Source organism: Dermacentor andersoni, chromosome 7, assembly GCF_023375885.2.
Source record: "Dermacentor andersoni chromosome 7, qqDerAnde1_hic_scaffold, whole genome shotgun sequence".
In the NCBI taxonomy this organism is placed as follows: domain Eukaryota; kingdom Metazoa; phylum Arthropoda; class Arachnida; order Ixodida; family Ixodidae; genus Dermacentor; species Dermacentor andersoni.
In genome coordinates, this window is record NC_092820.1 from 134666961 (window position 1) to 134688283 (window position 21323).

General features: G+C 46.8%; 1 protein-coding gene across 1 annotated transcript; it reads left to right on the top strand.

Moving 5' to 3' along the window:
• The first annotated feature begins 972 nt into the window (after window positions 1-972).
• Window positions 973-13886, top strand: LOC126533785 (sulfotransferase ssu-1-like). The gene is made up of 3 exons (XM_050180981.2): window positions 973-1041; window positions 2471-2677; window positions 12942-13886. The coding sequence occupies exons 2-3, from the start codon at window positions 2483-2485 to the stop codon at window positions 13668-13670; spliced, it is 924 nt and encodes a 307-aa protein (XP_050036938.1). The 5' UTR covers window positions 973-1041; window positions 2471-2482; the 3' UTR covers window positions 13671-13886.
• Window positions 13887-21323: the final 7437 nt, after the last annotated feature.

Here is a 21323-nt window from a genome sequence, read left to right on the forward strand (position 1 = left end):
GTGGAAGCAACATCTCGGGAGCATCGCCGCCAACCTCTAGCCACGGCGTGGCGAAGTCGACTTTGTGTCGATATCAATACGCGCATCCTCCACTCGCCGTTGGTTCAGCTAGGAGCCGTTGTGACGGAATGAGTTCGGCGGGTCAACTATTGTTGCCAAACTCCCCAACGCGAACCTGATCTGCTACGCGTGCGCGAGTTGCCGCGGGGACGCCGTTTTGCGCTCCTTCCCACGCCCCGACCAAGACGCAAGACAACGCGCTACTCGGAACGGCTCCGAGTTCTATGAAATTCACGTGGTGTCGGTTTCGGACCGTAAACACGTGTGTGTGTAAACTGTCCTGCGGAGAGGCGGATAGTTTGCGATGACTAAACGGGAGGACCGAGTGTTTAAAAACTGCTGTTGTGCGGATGCTCGACACACTTCTCTTAAGCAGTCATGTTGGACTGAGACTCTCTCTCAAGCAGTCATGTTAGACTAATATAGATACTGTAAATAAACCCATATTGCTCTTTCTCGATGAGAAGCAGTTCTTCCCTTCATCAACGTCCTCAGCGTGGATAAGTTGGACGACGGCATGGGCCAGCTGCCTTCGAATTCATGCCGGACTCCAATCTTGACAACGGATCACGAGCGATGGGATTGAGCCCCCAATCCTGACAACGCCGAGGTCACGGCGCACACCTGTACTCACAGCATTAGCTGCGCCGCATTTAAGCGACCACTACGCCGAGGCACGAACCCGCTGCAGGCATCGAACGCTCGCCCGTGGTGTTTCAGGTGTCCCTTCTGGCTGTGCCTGCTCCCCTGCTGTGCGCAACAGATCTGTTTATATGAAGGCAGCTAGCGGAGCGTTCTACGAATAGGACGTCACCGGCAACCTTGTATGGTACTCCCTTTTTCTGCTGTCAACCCGGATTGTCAAAAACAAATTCATCTGACAGCCTTAACTGGGTCGCATTTACGCGACCATCCGCATCTAATGCGCAGGGCAGGGATCTCACTGCAGAAGTGGAGGGCTCACCCGTGCTCACGTTTCAGGTTAGTTACATGAATCGCTGTTCTTGTTTGAAAAGTAGCAACCGCTGTCTTTTCTTTTATTTAGCATTGTTGCCGACACACTGAAGGTCTTAACTGGCGAGGCTAAAGGCAGAACATTGTGTGCCGGACTAAGGCCTTGCCACCAATACCTTCCATGCCCCAGTGAGTTGGTGCCTTTATTGAAGTGTTGCAAAAACCTCTCTCTATGCACATATAGGCGGCGCCTACTTCTATCCTGTCGTGCTGGATCTAACGCTTGGCCGAATGTGCTGGATAACACGCTCGCAACTTTGCAAACTATTGGATCTGGTGCGCACGAGATTCATAATGGCTTGGGTGTACTAAACTGGCAGGCGTCGAGGTAAAGCAGTTGTCGAGTAGGCTCCATGCTTTTAAAGTCAATATTCCGCGAGTGAATATTTCCGTCAATGATGCATCGCCAGAATAGGCAATGGCATTTCCACCGCACTAAAGACAACTGAATGGGCGAATACACGTGAGAAATCAGAGCGTACTTTCTGACGAAAGAGAGAGGGAGAAAAAAATAAGTGAGGCAGGGATCCTAAACAGAATGCCATCTGATCTGCTACCCTATGCAGAGCGAGAGAAGCAGAGAGAAACAAGAAAAAGAGGGAGATAATTGTTGAATCATTTAGGGTGCGTGAACGGCACCACTCACTCAAATGCGCTCTAAATAGGCAGAGTAATTTCGAAAAAAGCAGAAAAAGAGCTTTGACGGCTTTTGGGGCTCTGGCGATCACTGGGGACGGGGTTGCAGTAATGTCTGTTCAAGGGCACAAGGATGGGAGGCACATGCAAGTAAAATAAAAAGGCACCGGTACTGTGTCCTCCTTCGTATTACAGTGTAGGCGAGAATCAGTGACAATTCGCCTAGCTTAGAATTGTATAAAAAAAGAGACGACATTGAAAGGATACTTGTTGGGTAAGTATTCAAAAAAATTTCCAGCAGACTCTGGCTACGGCAGAAGAAAACGTGAAATAGCTCTTGTAAACAATATTAACGAAGACAAGGACGGTTTCCTCTGGGCTACTACCCTGTGTTCTAATTATATTTAATCATTTATGCGGACATTTTCCTTTCTCGTAACGAGTGTGAGACAGCAGACCGGCATTTCCCTTCTAGAAAGAACTAAGTGCGAATATTTTACTTTGGGCGCTTTTCAAATGAGAATGCTAAAGGTCATTGAGCCCCATATGAAATTTCACGAACAGTTAAAATACTCAAGGCATGACTGCGACATTTTGCAATATAGTTAGACAAAATAGAAAACCTTGCTCTTTCTTACTAATTTATCTTTGAGCTTTAATGTTCTTGCGGTTTGTAGTAAAGTAGGATGAAGAGGACACTATTTCTCCAGAATTTTGTGTGCAGTTGTCAGAGCATAAGCGCTAACTTTTCTGAACGCAGGATTTTTCTTCCATGGCTTCTGACCACGTCTACCGAGATGTTTGTGGACTGCATATGAGCTACATATTCCAGGAACCAGTCCTGAAAGAAGCACTCGCATACAAGCCCAAGCCTGGCGATGTATTTGTCGTGTCATTTCCAAAGTCCGGGAGTACATGGATGCAGTATATTGTCTATGCCATTTACCACGACGGCTCCAAACCCGAGGTTTGTTTGTGATTAACCTAGCACTAAACTTATTTGGCGAGACAATCATGCATGCTAATGCAATGCGAGCAGTGACATGGCCAGAAAGTGTTGGCACTTGTTGATTACTAGTGATTACTAGTTTTAGCAACGAAAATATCTAGTTTAAAAGCCAGATCTTTCAAATTACTGGGATTTTTTTCCGGAACATATTAAGTCGATATTTCTGCACCTCGCTGTATTTTTCACTCTGAGGACACTTCCATTTTTATAGCGCTGCTCTTAAGCGCTCGTTCCTGCAAAGAGCGTCGGTGTCTGCGGAATCGGCGGTGTAATCGAGAGAACGAGCACAGCGAAAGCTGAAAGAAATAACGAGAAGGGGGAGATGATTACGCGAGCCGCGGATGGCGGAGACCAGTGAGAATGGCCCCTTCAGTGACGTGCGCGCGAGAAAGTGGTGTCATGCGGACCCACGCGACCGCTCGATGCGTACACCTATCTGGTCTCAGCCGGACCGCTCGTCTCGTTCTATCATCTGCTCGTGTCAGCTCTCGCTCTGGCTTATTTGGTTTGCTTCGTATGGTCTCGTTCGCCCTTGCTTCGATTGTTATGGTTTGCTTTTGTTTTGTAATCTCGTTGTATGCGCGACCCTAATTGTGTAGTACTTTCTAGAAGCCACGTGGCACCAGCAATTACACTGGAGCCTTCGACGAGTCATGTATAGAAGCCGCCGCGTTTCACCCGCAGATCAGTTTTCGACGATCGCCGACTCTGCTACATGTCGCTGTTAAATTCTTTTCCTCAATATATTGCGAACTCAAAACACGTATAGAGCTGCGCTAAAATTCTGCGTTAGTGAATATCGTAACTGTCAGTGATTTTTTTGCTTTCCGGGAGTCTCTAGAAGTTTTTACGATGGCCGCACCGAGAATTCGCACATGCTATGCCATATCTGCGCTATGCCATGACTACTTGAGCAGGAACAAGCGAGAAAAAAAAATGTAGCACGATTTCAACCACTGCAGTAGATTACTTGCGTAGACGACAGTCTCTAACGAGAGAATTCTCATCGGCCATGTACCGAAATAAAAAGTCCAGGCCAGAAATAAGCTCAAAATTATTATTATAGGGCGCATGTCGGAAATGCGAAATTGAAGCCGAACTGTTCTGAAGTCTCGTGTGTTTTGCAAAGTGCCTTTAGCTAGCGTCCCTTTAGCAATATTAATTTCCAATATGAGCTGAAAATATATTGGCTTTACAGTTAACGTCACGCTCACCTGCGTGATGCGTACTTTGGAGAAGTTTATAGCTGGAACGGAATGTATTTTGAGGCCACAGCTTGATACCGGATATGTCGGAAATGGTTCTGCTTTTAAGATATGTGCTGGGCAAAACAACTTCACTATATCTCGGCTTCAATTCTAAGTTTCAGCATGTCGCAAATAAAAGTTAATACATCATTAGCAAAGATTTTTTGCTGCATGAACGTTTCAAATTGTCATGGAAGTAATTGCCGCCTCTTTCACGGAAGTGCCCGTCAAGGCGGAACAATGCTGTCAAAGACAATTTTGAAGAAGTATACAAGCTAAACAAACAAATGCAAAAAAATACAAGCGGTATACAGTCGAGTGTCCTTCTAGGGTCATGTTTTATTGAATCCTTAGTTATGACCTAACATTTACGACTCGTATCATAAATATTCATCTGACACGATAAACAGAAAAACAAGAGTACGTAATCCTTATGTTCACCAAGTGGTCTTGCTGATCATCCTTAGCGTAAAAGTAATCCATCTCGCAGCGACCACCGGGGATAACATAAAGATTTAGACCGAACATCTTGCAGTTTATTTATTAGCTTGTTATTAGCTTGGCATGTCATAAATCCAGCAAAACAGGTAGCGACATGCTATGACCCTTGGTACAACTACGATGCCTTCGAAAATTTTCACGCCGCGTCACTGGTCTCACTGAAGTAAAATGGTAAAATGACTCCAGGTTAACCATTGTGTCTCTACAAACGCTTTAAACCAGCTGTTGGGTGGAATATTGCAAGCTACTCCAGTGTTAACTTGATGTGCTCTTTGTTTCAACTCTGTGTCACAGGATGTCACTACCGGCATTGTGGCTGCCAGTGATGCTTTAGCAGACGGTGTTTCCCGTAAGGACAACGGACGTTTGTGAAATATTTCCTGAAGCACTGGGTTTCAAAGCGGATGCAAACAGTAGCTCATTAGCAGTTGAGTTAAGCCTGAGATGATTAGTTTATTGGTGAGAACATATATATATATACACATATATGTCTATATATATATATATATATGTGTGTGTGTGTGTGTATTGGACTACAGCTGTAACGAGTCCAATTCTATGAGTCACATCCCTGCTTTTTTCTCACCAATGCTCTAGTCATGTCAGGCTTACCTACCTTATATACATAATATATTATTATCACACACACACATACACAGACACACACATAGATATATATATATTGTTACAAGCACAGGGAAAAGGGGTTTATTTAGGCGTGCGAGAGCAGGAACGGCAGGCTACGAACAACAGGAATGGCCGCTGCAAAGTCTTCGTTTTTCTTTTCTCTTCTCTTCTAGATCCCCGCGTCCCTTTTACGCGCTTGGACGTAGCATACCTCCCCTCGCATACAAAGCCCACTGGGCGAGTCAACTAGCTTGTCGTGGCGTGCATGATTTCAACCGTGCGACATGCGCAACTTGTGTCCTAGCAGAACGTCTACCAGTGTTTGTGAGGCGCGCGAGAGTATAGTTCACTTCGCTGACTTTGTCGATGACAATATACGGTCCATCGTAGTTTGCCAGGAGCTTTTGGCACAAACCGCGCTTCCTTGTGGGAGTGCAAAGCCAAACGAGATCAGCAGGGTGATATGTAACAGGCCGATGTCGTGCGTCGTAGCGGGCTTTGGAGTTTTCTTGTGATGCTAAAGTCCGCAGACGCGCAAGTCTCCGAGCCTCTTCAGCGAGGCATAGCGTATCGGTGACCGTAGGATTGTCGTGGTGGTAAAAAGGGAGGACAGTGTCGAGCGTATACCGGGGCGGCCGATCATATAGAAGGTAGAAGGGGCTGTTATAGGCGTAAGTAATAAACGGTAGATCTTCATCCCAATTCTTGTGATCGAAGCAACACACATGGAAAGCATATCGGTGATTGTTCGATTAGTGCGCTCATTGAGGCCGTTCGTTTGCGGATGATACGGCGCCGAGTGCCTGAGGTGCGAGTTACACAAACGCACAAGCTATTCCACAATATCCGCCGTGAATTGACGTCCTGCGTCGCTTATGATAACACCAGGTGGTCCATGTCGCAGAACAATAGCGTGAAGTAAGAAGAGCGACACTTCGGTGGCGGTGGCTGATGGAATAGCCGCCGTCTCGCAATAGCGCGTGAAACAGTCGGCGCAGACAATTATCCAGCGGTTCCCCTTAGATGACTTTGGAAAGGGGCCTAACAGATCAATTCCAACTTGCCGAAAGGGTGAGCTGGGAGGCGACACAGGTTGAAGGAGACCATATGGGGCAGTGGTTGGGCGTTTCCGACGTTGGCACTGTATGCAGCTGGCGACATACAACTCAACCGAATGTCGCATCCGGGGCCAGTAAAAGCGTTCTTGAATGCGATAAAGGGTGCGCACAGTGCCTAGGTGACCAGAGGTAGGGTCATCGTGCATAGCCTGAAGGATTGCTGGCCGGAGACGCTCCAGCACCACTAAAAGGAAGCGCGCACCCGTGCTTGAGTAGTTCCTTTTGTACAGGAGCCCGTCCCGTAGACAGTAGCTGCTTGTTGCACTTGAATGGGCACAAGTGAAGAGTGGCTCCAATTTGGTGTCGGTCCGTTGTGCTGCTTTGAACGCATCGATATCAGGAAAAGCGGATGTCACAGAAGCGACGAGATGATCGAAATCGTCTGCGTCGCAGTCCGTCGTGGTAAGCGGCATACGAGAAAGGCAGTCTGCGTCAGCATGTTTTCGGCCACTCTTGTAGGAAACAATGAAGTTATATTCCTGCAACCTCAAAGCACAGCGCCCAAGACGACCACAAGGGTCGCGAAGGTTCACGAGCCAGCACAGAGAATGGTGGTCTGTGACGACTAGGAACGGGCGTCCGTACAAGTACGAGCGAAATCGCGGAACTGCAAAGATAACAGCGAGGCATTCGTGCACTGTCACCGTATAATTTCGTTCAGGTTTGCTTAATGAGCGGTTTGCATAAGCAATCACGTGCTGACGGTCGTCATAACGTTGGACCAAGACGGCACCCAGACCGACGCCACTAGCATCTGTGTGGATTTCTGTCGGCGCAGTAGGATAGAAGTGGCGAAGAATAGGTCGGGAGGTCAGCAGGAACTTCAACTGACGAAATGCAGACTCGCATTCGGGTGTCCACTCAAACCGTGCGTCCTTGTGTAGCAGATTTGCCAGAGGATAAGCGACGTCAGCAAAACCAGGAATTAATCGGCGAAAGTAAGAGCAAAGACCCAGAAAACTACGAAGTTGCTTCACTGACGCAGTGCACTGAATGCCTCAACAGCTGCCGTCTTGAGGGGATCAGGCCGGATACTGCCTTTGTCAACAAGATGACCCAGCACCAGGGTTTGACGATCACCAAAGTTACATTTCTTGGAATTCAGAACCAGGCCAGCGTTTTTGATGCAGTCGAGGACAGTATCCAGGCGCGTATTGTGGTCATTGAATGTGCGACCGAATATAACAACGTCATCAAGATAGCACATACAGATGTTCCATTTTAACCCACGCAGAATGGTGTCCATGAACCTTTCAAAGGTTGCTGGAGCGTTGCACAACCCAAATGGCATCACGTTGAATTCGAATAATCCATCCAGGGTTATGAAGGCTGTTTTCTCCTTGTCTGCCGGGTGTATGGGGATTTGCCAATATCCTGAGCGCAGGTCCACTGAAGAAAAATAAGAGGCCGAATGAAGGCAATCAATTGCATCATCAATCCGGGGCAGCGGGTAGACATACTTCTTAGTCATGGCGTTTAATCTTCTATAATTTTGGATTGCACATCCAAAATATTTAGTTTCTTTCCTTGTTCTTCTGTGTGCTAAACCTTCCTGCATAGCGTTTACTACCATTTTTCCCCGCTCCTGTTATAGAAATTGTGTAATGATTATAGAGTGCATATGTACTGCCTTGTTCACCCAAACTTATCTATGTTCGCGCCTACTTGAACTGTGTTCTCTTGAAGATGTATCTTACCCCTTTCCTGCAACAGCCTCATATGTGAGGCTAGCAGTATGTTCAAATAAATAAATAAATAAATAAATAAATAATCAACGCAAAATCTCCAGTTACCGTCTTTCATTCTGACGAGTATGACCGGAGCTGCCCAAGGACTCGAGGACTCTTGTATTATCCCATTTTTCATCATGTCACTCACTTGTTCACCGATTATCTTGCACTCGTTAGGTGACACGCGATAAGGCTTTTGCCTGATCGGGCGCGGAGATCCCGTATCGATAGTATGGCGCGTTCGTGACTCAGGAATCGAGAACGCTTCGCCCAGCTGCGCAAAGTCAAACACTGACAGATGCTTAGACAGCGTATCCACCAAGTTATGGCGCTCCCTTGTGCTGAACGACTTGTTTATCATAGAAGCTTTTTGTCTGAGACGTGGCGAAGGTCAGCAGGTTCACACGGCGGGTCTGTTAGTACGGCTACGGACGAAGACTTGTATTCTGTAAAGTAGGCGAGTTTCAAGCCGGTCTGGAAGCAGGACGGGTTCTGCTGAGCAGTTGGCCGTCCACAAGCCAACACGCCCGTTGCCGATGGATGCCACACAATGAGGGACAAAAACGTTCTTCTTCACGCAATTTAGATGCATTGGCTCTACGGAGGCATCGAAACTGTCTGGAACTTCACCGCGGCATACAAGCGGCACGCACACAGAGGTGGACGCAGGCACAACAGTAGCTGCAGACACACAAAGTTCACCTTGACTGCAAGTCTCCTCTAAGAGCCCGGACGAAACATGGCCATCGACGCAAACTTCTCCCGTGCGACAATCAACGGTCGCACCACACTGCCGCAAAAAGTCGATGCCCAAAATCACTTCGTGCGTCGATCGGGGAATAACTACAAACTCCGTCGCGAAAACTCCACCAGCCAAGGATACTTGAGCAGTGCACACACAAACAGGGCGCAACGACTCGCCGCTCACTCCACAAAACGTTGCAGCCTGGTCCTACGGAAATACAACTTCGCGCCCTAACCGAGATTTAAAACCGAGACTCATTACGGATACAGTTGGCCCGGTACCCACTAAAGCCATTGTAGGAACACCATCAACAAGTACATACACTTTGTTCTTCATCATAGCAACTGCAGGGGGCATTTCTGTCGATAGCACCTGTCGAGCGACCTCACCCCCATCGGCCGCGCTAGCTAGTTTTCCGGTTGCGAAGGCGAGGAGGAGCGGCGCACTGGCAATGGAGATTGACGTAAACGCGGTGCACGAGAAGTTGGCGGTGGCGCCAAACTCCTGTCATATGCCGGCAAGCGGCTCCGAAAGCTTCTCTGCCAGTAATCGTTGGCGGGACGGACGCCAGCTGACCAAGAGGTGGTGTACGGCTGTTGAGTTGTCCTCATAGTAGGTGTGGTCCTTGTTGAAGACCCCGATCGACCATTCCACATTGTTGGACGACGATTGCAAAACCTCGCTATGTGGCCCGCGACACCGCATTGGAAACACACCGGCAAATGCCGCCAATTTCGATGTTCTTCCACGTAGTCACGCATGTTGCTGTCGACTGCATAGCCTGCAGGTGGGTCACATTCGTCATGGCTAGGCACCGGCCGCCGGGAGGCGTGCGTGCGGCGAGGGCGTTGGTCGTAGTCATGATCTCGATAGCTTATGGTCCCTCTCGTTTGTGGGGTACACCTGTACTCGACGGTCGCTGAGTAAACCGTTGGTTGCCATGCGGAAGTGAGTGGCACCCGGTAGTATTGCCACGGAACACCAGGTGCTGGCCTTGAAGCCGCGTCAGATCCTTCGGGAATCGGGCAGGCGTATTCAGGCATGTCAGGTGAGGGTGGCGGAAGTCCGGCAAGTCGACGGCTTCGGCGGAGTTGTAGCAGCGTAGGCTCCGTGGTTGCGAGGTGTACCCCGCACCGTCCGCCAATTTGTTACAAGCACAGGGAAAAGGGGTTTATTTAGGCGTGCGAGAGCAGGAACGGCAGGCTACGAACAACAGGAATCGCCGCTGCACAGTCTTCGTTTTTCTCTTCTCTTCTAGATCCCCGCGGTCCTTTTACGCGCTTGGACGTAACAATATTATATATATATATATATATATATATATATATATATATATATATATATATATATATATATATATATATATATATATTGTTAATGCTGCACAATAAAAAGCAAGAGGTAACAATGAAGAGCGAAAAGTTCCCAGAGGCCAAGTGCAAATGGTACAGACCTGAATGTTAGACTATAATCATAATAAAGTAGTAGAACCATGGTATCCCAATAGTACGCATAAGTTAAAGCTGCGCATCAGATTTGGTGGATGAAAACCTGGAGCGGCATTCACAATATATTGTGGATACCGCTACGGGTTTATTAGGCTTTAAACGTTCGCTAGAGCAAGCACCAGCCACTCAGGGAAACGTACATAATAATATGTGATGTGGCTAGCCAAAAAGGAAATCCAATTATGAACAAGAAGCCTCGCCAATTTCGGCTCCTGGCGACGATTCAAATGATCAATAGCCAAACCCTACTGCTCTCACCCGCAAAGGTTAGTTACCTGTCACAAACCTCGTAACTGATACGTGAGTTGTGTGCCTGCATTTCATCAATTTGTTTGTCCCGTTAATGAACAGTGCATGAAAATTAGCGTTGTTGTCTGCGTTACTGTTACTAAAAAATTTAAAAATTAAATTATGGGGTTTTACGTGCCAAAACCACTTTCTCATTATGAGGCACGCCGTAGTGGAGGACTCCGGAAATTTAGACCACCTGGGGTTCTTTAACGTGCACCTAAATCTACGTACACGAGTGTTTTCGCATTTCGCCCCCATCGAAATGCGGCCGCCGTGGCCGGGATTCGATCCCGCAACCTCGTGCTCAGCAGCCCAACACCATAGCCACTGAGCAACCACGGCGGTGCTATGTTACTAAAAAGGCTACTATTCCAAATGATGCAGGAAATTGATTCTACGATGCATATCTGAGGTGCAGACCTTAAAGGTTGATATTATAACAGTTTGGGTTAATTGCACGTGATAAACATCCAAGCAAACGCAGTCATACTATGGCGCAGATAATCGATATATTTGAAGACTGAGGCTCACTGTGCTGAAAGGTCGCCTAGAAAACACTCATTTTATTATATAAGAGGAAGCAACGGGCAAGAAACCGCAAACACTCCTGGGGATAATGCAGGCTTGGAAGTACTACATACTTTAAGCATGGCTTGTACTATTTCTCGGGCTTGTTTGAGGAAGTTTTTCTTTAAAGTACAAGGTTACATTCTGTTCGCAAAGTGCATACACATTCCCTTTTGGTTGACGAGACGTCTGAAACGCGTAAACTGCTGATTCACCTCATGAAATATGCCACGTAAAGTTCAAGAGCGACAGCCACACGACGCCAACAGAAATTCAGGCTCAGAAATGCATCGGTAAAATCAACTGTTAGAATATTTGCGTATAGAAATAATAGGCGAAAGGTAAATAGATGTGAACGCAAAGACGACTTGCCCTCAGTCCTAACGGAACGCACATAGTTTGCTTGATGCGCATTATTTGCTACACACGCATGCGCTACAGCGACACCTGTCTCCACGTCGATTTTCTTCGCTGTCTTGCACGCAGCACATAGCACAAATTTTGTTAGCCAGCGGCCCTTGGGGAAATGTCGGCGGTAGTGGAACAGGCTTCTGGCCACGGGAATCACGTACAACGTGAGTTTGCAGAGGCATGCAATTGGCCAAACAGGTCTCGTGCGCTGCCTCACGCAGTCAACAAACGACGCCTCCTGTGATTGCAACTAACAAACATTGAGGGCCTCTGTTTCTCTTACTCCTCTTGCTAAATATATAGAAATGTATCAGGCCAATTGCTCTGTTTCAGCGCTACGCAAAGCAAGAAACAGGATTCGTGGTTCCAAGTAATAGGTATGGAATATACAAAAATAAAAAGAAGAGAACGGTATAGACAGAAAAAATGGTCTGACAGTAAAAATCCTATTCCTTCCTCCTGTATTTGCGTCTTCTATGCTTTACCTTTCAACACTATAGCATATTACCGAACAGCCCAGCTTCCTCTCTTCTATGAAATAATATTTACATTCAAAACAGATAAATTAAACGAAGCTTGTTGTAGTTAGCCGATAGATGCAGTTTAATTAAAACAGTAACAGCCTCATCGCCACAAGCTTTTAGCTGTCTGCGTCACAAGGATCAAGGTGGTGTATGATGCTTCAAGTAGGAAGATCGTTGATGCGAGGTTTAGGCATATAGAATATAGAAAAAAGGATACGCTGGCGGATCTGACGGTGCCACATTCCTGCTTTTCGGTGTTTATAAATATATACACACTTCGTGAATTTTCTCTTGGATAAAGCGAATCCTTTTCTTTTCATCTTCCCCGGGTTTATTCGTCTGTTATTTTTTCATCACAGCATGTATTTGTGTTTCTATGTAGACAACTTCTGAGCAGTGGATCACATTGGAGAGCAAAGCCTCATCGCCATAAGCGATGAGGCTTTGCTCGTACAATCTGCTTCTGCTGCTACCCGGCTAAACCAAACAAAGTGCGCGTGATTTAGACTACAAAATTGCGTTAGTTGGGCATGTCTTTCTTTGTCTTTTTATTTATGCATGCACCGTCAGCGGTGCCAGGAGCTTTGTTGGAAGGACGCTCGTTAAGTTATTCACAAAATAACGCTGATTTAGGGAAAAAGTGTCAAGAAATACTTCATATTTTCTCAGCTTAGTGAAAGGCAAACTTCACATGTAGAGACATAATTGCCCAGGCTTTAAAATTTGCACTTTCACTTTCTTTTTAACCGACTTCGGGCTCATTTCCCTGGATTGGCCAGTGCTGCGTGAGCACGGATACTAAATTTGTACAATACTCAACATTTCCGACGACAACTTGTGCTAATACAGTCAGCTGGCTGTATTTCTGTGGTGGTAGCTTGGCATAGCAAAAAGAATACGTTTTTTCTTTTTCCTTTTTCAAATGTATAACATTCAACTGTCAAATATTGCAGAATCTTCGAGAATTCCTGCAGAAGTCGCCCTTCCTAGAGGCTCAAGGACTCAAAGCCGTCGAAAACATGCCACGGCCTGGTGCAATCAAGACTCATCTGCCTTTCAATTGCATACCTTACTCTCCGCAAGCGAAGTACATATTCGTGGCCCGAAACCCATACGACTGCTGCGTTTCCTTCTACCACCACACGAGAACGCTTCCGGCGTACCACTTCGCCGATGGATCATTTGAGAAGTTCTTAGGTCTATTTCTAGAAGGAAAAGTAGATTACGGTGACTACTTTGACCACCTACTGTCGTGGTACAATCACGCACGCGACGAGAACGTCCTCCTTGTAACTTACGAGGAACTTAAAGGCCACCCTAGCGCTGGAGTTATCAAGATCGCCGATTTCCTGGGATACAAGTATGGTAACAAACTTCGCAAGCAGCCGGAGGTATTGGGAAGGATCTTGGACACGATAAGCGTGAAAACCATGATGGAATTGAACGGTCAGCTTAGAAGGTACACCAAAGAGGTGGCTCTTGCGGGCGAGTACAAGCTGCTCAACGATAAAGCGGCTGATTTAATGAAACCGAGGACCGGAGACTTCGTGCGGAAGGCCATCGTTGGCGACTGGAAAAATCACTTCAATGCAGATCAGATAGCGCAAATGAAAGAAAGAATAGCTTTGAAAATCCAAGAAAGCACCGTTATGAGCCTCTGGGCGGACGTCGACCTTCCGTGAAACTGGAAATGTGTGAAATTTCAAGGCCAGTATGATTACTTTTTTTTTTTTGCTGGCTCCATGGTATCCTAGGTCAGGCTGTCATTTCGGAGAGCCAGTTAACTTGTGAACCATATTCATGTAGTGACTCTGACATCACTGCTGCATATTTGCAATAAAAAACACAAGAAAACGTAAGTACAGCTGCGGAGCAATGCTGTACGGTACCAAACTTGACTGAATGGTTCGACGCTTTCTTGTGCACGTACATACACACCTGGTAGATATGTACTATCGGCCAAGGAAGTAAACGGACCAATGCTTAGGTGGCCGGAGCAGCTGTGACTCCACACCGGGGCGCTGCTATCTCGCTCAGCGCGCTGACGACGAGAGTGCCCCGAGTGACGTCAGACTTCGCCCTCACCTTCGCGCGGAGCCTTGTCTCACTTGATAAATTTCGAGAGCACCGTTCAATTGCTCTGCTGCTGACAGTCACGACGAAGGGGACCGTATATGGCCGGTAGTCTAGCACACGGCGCTGTCGCGATGTAGCGGGCGGGCGCAGCATAGAGTAACACAGTAAACGTAAAGAGTGGACACTCCCATAGGCGCCTGCGGCTGAATTTAGAGTCACTGGAAAAAATTTCAGAGTACCGCATTCGTTTTTCCTGCGCCACCGACGCGTTCATTGGCGCAACCGTACCACGTGACTTTGGGGTGCCATATACCTTCCAAGCGCCGGCGGGCCCTCTGAGTTAGAGCGCAGGTTCCCTACGTTTTTTTGTGTTCCGATTGTCGCGCTCGCGTTTGACTGCAAGGAAATCATGCATGGCTGCTGCGCCTTCGGATGCAGCAACCGAACCGAGTCTGGAAAGGCTTTTTGCTCGATTCCGACTGGGGAAAATGACAGAGAGCGTCGTTCTGCCGTGGTTACACAGAATCGGCCGGGAGAACTTCAAGCCTACAAAAAACACCCGCGTGTACGAGGTATAAGTACACCTTGCTCGTGCTTTTCGGCACTGTTTTAGAAGATATTTAAGCCAAGTGCACGCGGTGTTACGAAAATAGGAGTTCATTGCAGGGATCGTTCGCGTCTTGCGCGCTTGACGCGGGTACACGTGTACGTGTTTGTTGCTCAACACACGCGGTTATTCCGTGGTCGTGGCATGCGAAGGCACACTTGTGGCGCGAGAATCCCGCGTCCTTACGTGCACCAGGTACTCGCCATATTTCTCCGCGCACGTGAGCGCGCTCTCGCCTCGAGTCACTGAACCCATATGGCACCTGTTTTTCGCAGACCGTGACGATCGCAGTCAATAAAAACATGGTCAGTGCATGTCGTGCGTCCACATAACGGCCGTTTTCTGTGCAGTTGTGTTGGCACTGGTAGAAAAATAGAAATGGGTTAAATGTTAGCAATCCTTGAAGCTGCGTGTTTGCGGCCACATGCGCGTTTACATCCCAATTGAGCTATTTTAATTTCCTCACTGCGTAAACTTCTAAACCTTTATAACGTATTCTTAGTCTCTTTAGTTGGATCTTTCAACTTATTATTACAGCTATCTTCCACGTTTCTTTTTTGTTTCACATGTCTGAAACGGGGCTTCATTCAAAAAAGCCCTGGGAGCCTCCTTGAGCAGCACAGCATTAGGGTGACCAGCATCACACTTCTAACCATACAACAAACTTTTGCAGGACCACGTTTGTGCTGAAGACTTTGAGAAGCCTAAAATGGATGGGCGTTCCGCTTATCCTTTGCTCATCTATACATACTCATTTTGAGGTGAAACCAACGGCCAGGTGATATTCACAATACATGCTTTAAATTTTGAGCTTTTAAGCCGAGCACATGCAATGAACTGAATTCAGCATACATATCGCGTTTTATGTTGAAATGCTACGTGCATACCCAAATAATGTTGTACTTGATGTATAACAAAGAATACAAAACAACAGAACACACATTACCTTCAGTTTCACTCTGTCACTATGCATGTTACATAAACCGCTCTAAAAGCACAAGAATTTTATACATGGCCCATCTAACTTAGAAAAAAAAAAGTGCTGCGTCACTAGCGGACGTTCCTGCCTTTTGTTACACAGGCAGCAAATCTTGGCAGTCTAAGAAAACAGTCATAAATAAATTGAGAAGAGTAGCCGCTCATGAACGCTTTAGACAGCCGGGTTCATAAATCTCAATGTAGCAAACTCTCGCTCATTACCAGTGTACAGAAGTACATATACATTGCTGTAATCACGCAAATGGCTAATATTGGCCTTCCGCAAGATCTATAGCGCAAAATGGTCATCGAAGTTGGTTTTTACACCTGCTGTGCACAGATCGTCTTACGATAACGGTCATACACCGGTGCGCCCACGGCAGTCGCAGTGTACGGTGGACGAAGTCGCCCGGCAGAGTCGAGAATGCGCGGTATCCGATTACGAACTAAATTAAATGTATCCGATTTGGCTTGTGAAATTATACAATGAACGTACGTACCTGTGACACTGTCAGGTCTTAGTTTCGTCCTGCTTGGAAACATTTAATAGAAGCCGGCGGTGGTCCACGATGTTCATGCCCAAAAGCACAAGATTGCCTTATTGCGGCTCTAAGTGACGAAATGTTTCCTTCGTAGCTCGCTCCGCGAAAAGGAAAAAAAAAATGCGTGCATAAGCTCCCGATAGCAGCGCTAAGCTGCTGCCCGCAACCGTAGCGCAGTTTCACCAGTAAACAGGATCGGCGTGCAAAACAACCACCGGCTGCATTACTTCGCACAAAATAACACTTTCTTTTCGTTCTTAGCAACCATTATCTCCGGGCACAAAGCATTTGTACTTCAGTAAACACTGAACCCGATGCGTCACCGAATATCAAGCTCTTCCAACACGGCGGCCTTCCCGCGACGCAATCGACTAGGAAGGTATATGGCGGTGACCGCTCAGTGTTGCCAGTCAAATCCCGACCTTTGCGGCACTCTGAAATTGTTTCCAGTGACTCTAGCCGACTTTGGCTCTCAACGCACCTAGCAGAATCGGCGAAACGCACTAGCCTCCAAGATGGTCGCTCACGCCGCCGAATCTCGGAGGGCCAAATTTCAGTTTTGTTTGTTTTCTTTTTTTGTTACCCATAACGTTGCTTAAGTCGAGTGATTTCATGCAGGCGCTTGTTCCGCCGTTTATACGTTGTGCTGATGTAACGACGAGCGCGCAAAGGTGTTTCACTTCATGTTAGTTTCATTTAAATTCATATTTGTTGTTTCAAGCAGTCACTTAGCTCAACAATCGTGCCAACTGTTGAGGAAGTAGAACTTTATCGCTTATCATATTGCACGTCTAGTAACTCACGCCAAAAGGTCTGTCGTAAATAAATGTGCCATGGTCCTTCAATATAAATCAACTTGCTGCACAGTCAAGAACACGAAAATAGCAGACAACAATTGATTGCAGCAAGATTGTAAGAGGCAGATACATGAAAACGGGAAGAAAACTGCGAAATGCAAGTAATACGGGTGTCACACGGCGCAGTATTAAACGCGATCAAGCCCAATACGATTTGAATTTCTCGGTCCCTAACCCTTTAAAACTAACATGCCGAGGATGACGAGGCCGCCTTTGACGAAGATAGGTTCTCCTATCGAAACGTTGGCCAGCCTTTCTGAGGCACCTTATCCCTGTTTACAAACTTTATACCACGGCCGCGATTGGTTCTTTTGAGCAAGCTGCGCGATGGAGCCAATAGCAGTCGAGAATTTCGATCAGGATCGGACTTGATCGCGATCGAAAGTGGTCGTGCAACACCGGTATAATGGAGAATAGTCGGGAATTAACGGCGGGATGGCAATGACATTGCAAAAGCAAAACACATAGAAGACGTGTTGCAACTATCCAGATAATTAAATACAACCTGCACATACACGTCATCTATTCATTTTCTCAAAAGGTGACTGCTTTAGCAAGTAAAAAAATACGACGTCTTTTATTGTACTTCTGCGAAGGAGGGTGAATTAGGGCAGCAAAATTATGTGAATGGTTGCGTGCCAAAATAAAACGGCTGCAAAAATAATTGAGCGCGCGCCAACATCTTCATCTCGAATTTGTAAGCCGTAAGTCCATCATTAAACAGCTACAATTAAGCACTTTGTGTGGGTGGTCTTCACGAGCTGTCTTCGAAGCCTTGCAATCGTCTTCTGATACTTGGAATTTTGCGCTTGAGTATGCATTAAGCCATTTGGCTGTAGAATGTATTCTGAGGAAATGGTGGAGATTCCTGCAATACGTAGAATGACAAACAGAAGTTAAGCTATACTGGAGGCTTCAAAGCTATTGAATGTATTCATGCGCTAGTTTCTTTCATATAAGCAATACTGGAGCCTCCAAAGCTTTATAATGGAGATGCTGCATTTCTTCATGTAATGCGTACTTTTTTGTTAAGGAAGTACCGTTCTAAGTACTAAGAAACAAGGAACTTTCTACGGTAACGACTCCATACACAATTAAAACATGAATACACGTATCTTCACCCCAATGCAGAACAGCTAACAAGGCTCAAGCGCACATAACCTGCTACAGAGGTTGAGAGAGAGCGCATTTTGCCATACTGCAAATATTGCACATGCACCGCTTTAGATATAGCTACATTTCTTTGTGGCAAAAGTAGAGCACCATACTTTTTCAGCAGTCGCTGCGCGTAACATAGGGCTCTCTGCCCCCAACGGCGTGTGTTCATAGGCCGCATTTCTTAACGAACCATTTTATTCTATTTTTTAACTTCGTCACTGTATGGGACGTGCCTCGCCGCTCGGACGCTGCCGCGTCGCTGTTATCGCTAGCATGACCGCTCATTGCTGCGCATAAAAAAAAAAGAATACGAAATGAAAGTCAGCGTAGCAAATGGGCAGCAGCTGTTCATGGCTGCAAGGCCGCCGTCACTCGTTCATGCGACTAACCATGACATAACGAAATGCGAAGAGAATAAGTCGTTAACAACGCGCAAGAGAACTTGGTGTGGCCTTACCATGAAACGGCGATGAAGCAGACTCTAGCAGAAGAACCCAACAACGATCCTCAGGTTCATTTCACAGAAAGAGCACGGCGGCGTGGCCTAACCAGGCTTCGCACGTGTTGGGTCGTGCCCAGTGATCGTGCCGCCTGTCAAGCTGCTAGCCGCAGCCGCAGCCACAGCCGCATTTTTCTTGATGTGCTCTGCCACCTAGCGGAATCGGAGAAGATCGATAGCTCGGCCGGGAAAGGGCTCGAGTGTCCACTCTTGTCGTTTACTATGTTACTCTATGGACGCAGGGCATCAAACCGCGGCACTGAGAAAGAACGAAGACCCGTTCTTATTGTTGTTTTGCTCATATTCACCTTATCTTTCATATTAGTGCATGTCGCCGGCGTCCACCGCTGCTCCGTTATAGGCCGTCACCGTAGCCGCAACAGCAGTTACGGTGACGCGCGCTCTTTCACGTCCGCGCGATAAGTTAGAGAGAGGGGGATCGCTGCGCGGGCGTCCGAAGCTGTAGTGGCGGCACTATCGATGCCGATGCGAGCAAGTAAAGTCATCGCGGTCGACAGCAACTTTTCATCGCTGAGAGGACCCCTTCAAGCCATTGAATGCTTCCTTGAATAAAATTTCATGACACTATAGTTATCCCGATATGTCTTCCCAATTATCACTTCCTGGCCGTACTTCTGCAAAGTTTCATTACCGTCGACGCATTGTAGTAGCTAATTAGAGCAGTTCTTAGTGGCGTCACTGATATAAATATTAAACCCACTGCTGGAGACAATGCCGGAAAAGTAATTTCGACAGGAAAGCCGTATCTTCAGTAAAGATTTGCGCCTGAAACTTATCGCGCCGGCGTGAAAGAGCACGCGTCACCGTAGCGGCCGTTGCGGCTACTTGCGTTATGTTGCCTAAAATCGAGCAGACGTGGACGCCGGCGACATGCACTAGTATCGAAGATAAGGTGAAAGATAAGGGTTTCTCTAAACGTTTCTCCAGGGCGCCAACCATAGAATGCTCACGCAGTGATATGATCAGTATTTCCTATAAATTTGATAAAGCTACCAATCATCTAAAGTTACACTATAATAAACATCAAATGTTCTAGCTTGACCAACTACGCACTCATTTCCAAGTTACAAGGCGTGACGGGACAAACACGCTCTCCCTGTGGTACTCGGCGAATAATACGCAGTAATATACCTGGTAGTGCATAAGGTACTCCGAGCCGTTCTCTGGTCAATCCATTTGGAGGTGCTTGAAAAGGCGACTGTCGTACTTCGTGGCGTATGCGCTAGTTCAGGGGCACCTCCAGCTGCTATGATGCAATCCCTCAGTTGGCACGTGAGATATAAAGATATGTATTAACACAATATGAAGAAGGAATGCGATACTTGGTATCCATCCACTTGATGGAAAACAGAGACGTCCAGTGGTTTGTGAGCAGCCCAACGAGGTGGTGACGGCTTTGCTTCACTCTTGACACCGGTTAAACGGAGCGTCAAGTCGACCGGTAAAGGCAAGTGTTCTGTTGCGTTCCGTTTTCTTTTTGGGCGTGTCTTTCTTCGTGGCTATAGCACTCATACATACATACTCATAGCACTCCGGACAGGCCGCCATTGGAATATGAACCTGGCAACGTTTAACGCTAGAACATTATCTAGTGAGGCGAGTCTAGCAGTGCTATTGGAAGAATTAGAGGGCAGTAAATGGGATATAATAGGGCTCAGTGAAGTTAGGAGGCCAAAAGAAGCATATACAGTGCTCAGAAGCGGGCACGTCCTGTGCTACCGGGGCTTTGCGGAGAGACGAGAACTAGGAGTCGGATTCCTTATTGATAAGAATATAGCTGGTAACATACAGGAATTCTATAGCATTAACGAGAGGGTGGCATGTCTTGTTCTGAAAGTTAATAAAATGTACAAAATGAAGGTTGTACAGGTCTACGCTCCTACATCCAGTCATGATGACCAGGAAGTCGAAAGCTTCTATGAAGACGTGGAATCGGCGATGGGTAGAGTGAAAACAAAATACACTATACTGATGGGCGATTTCAATGCCAAGGTAGGCAAGAAGCAGGCTGGAGACAAGGCAGTGGGGGAATACGGCATAGGCACTAGGAATAGCAGGGGAGAGTTATTAGTAGAGTTTGCGGAACAGAATAATATGCGGATAATGAATACCTTCTTCCGCAAGCGGGATAGCCGAAAGTGGACGTGGAGGAGCCCGAACGGCGAGACTAGAAATGAAATAGACTTCATACTCTGCGCTAACCCTGGCATCATACAAGATGTGGACGTGCTCGGTAAGGTGCGCTGCAGTGACCACAGGATGGTAAGAACTCGAATTAGCCTAGACTTGAGGAGGGAACGGAAGAAACTGGCACATAAGAAGCCGATCAATGAGTTAGCGGTAAGAGGGAAAATAGAGGAATTCCAGATCAAGCTACAGAACAGGTATTCGGCTTTAACTCCGGAAGAGGACCTTAGTGTTGAAGCAATGAACGACAATCTTGTGGGCATCATTAAGGAGTGTGCAATAGAAGTCGGCGGTAACTCTGTTAGACAGGATACCAGTAAGCTATCGCAGGAGACGAAAGATCTGATCAAGAAACGCCAATGTATGAAAGCCTCTAACCCTACAGCTAGAATAGAACTGGCAGAACTTTC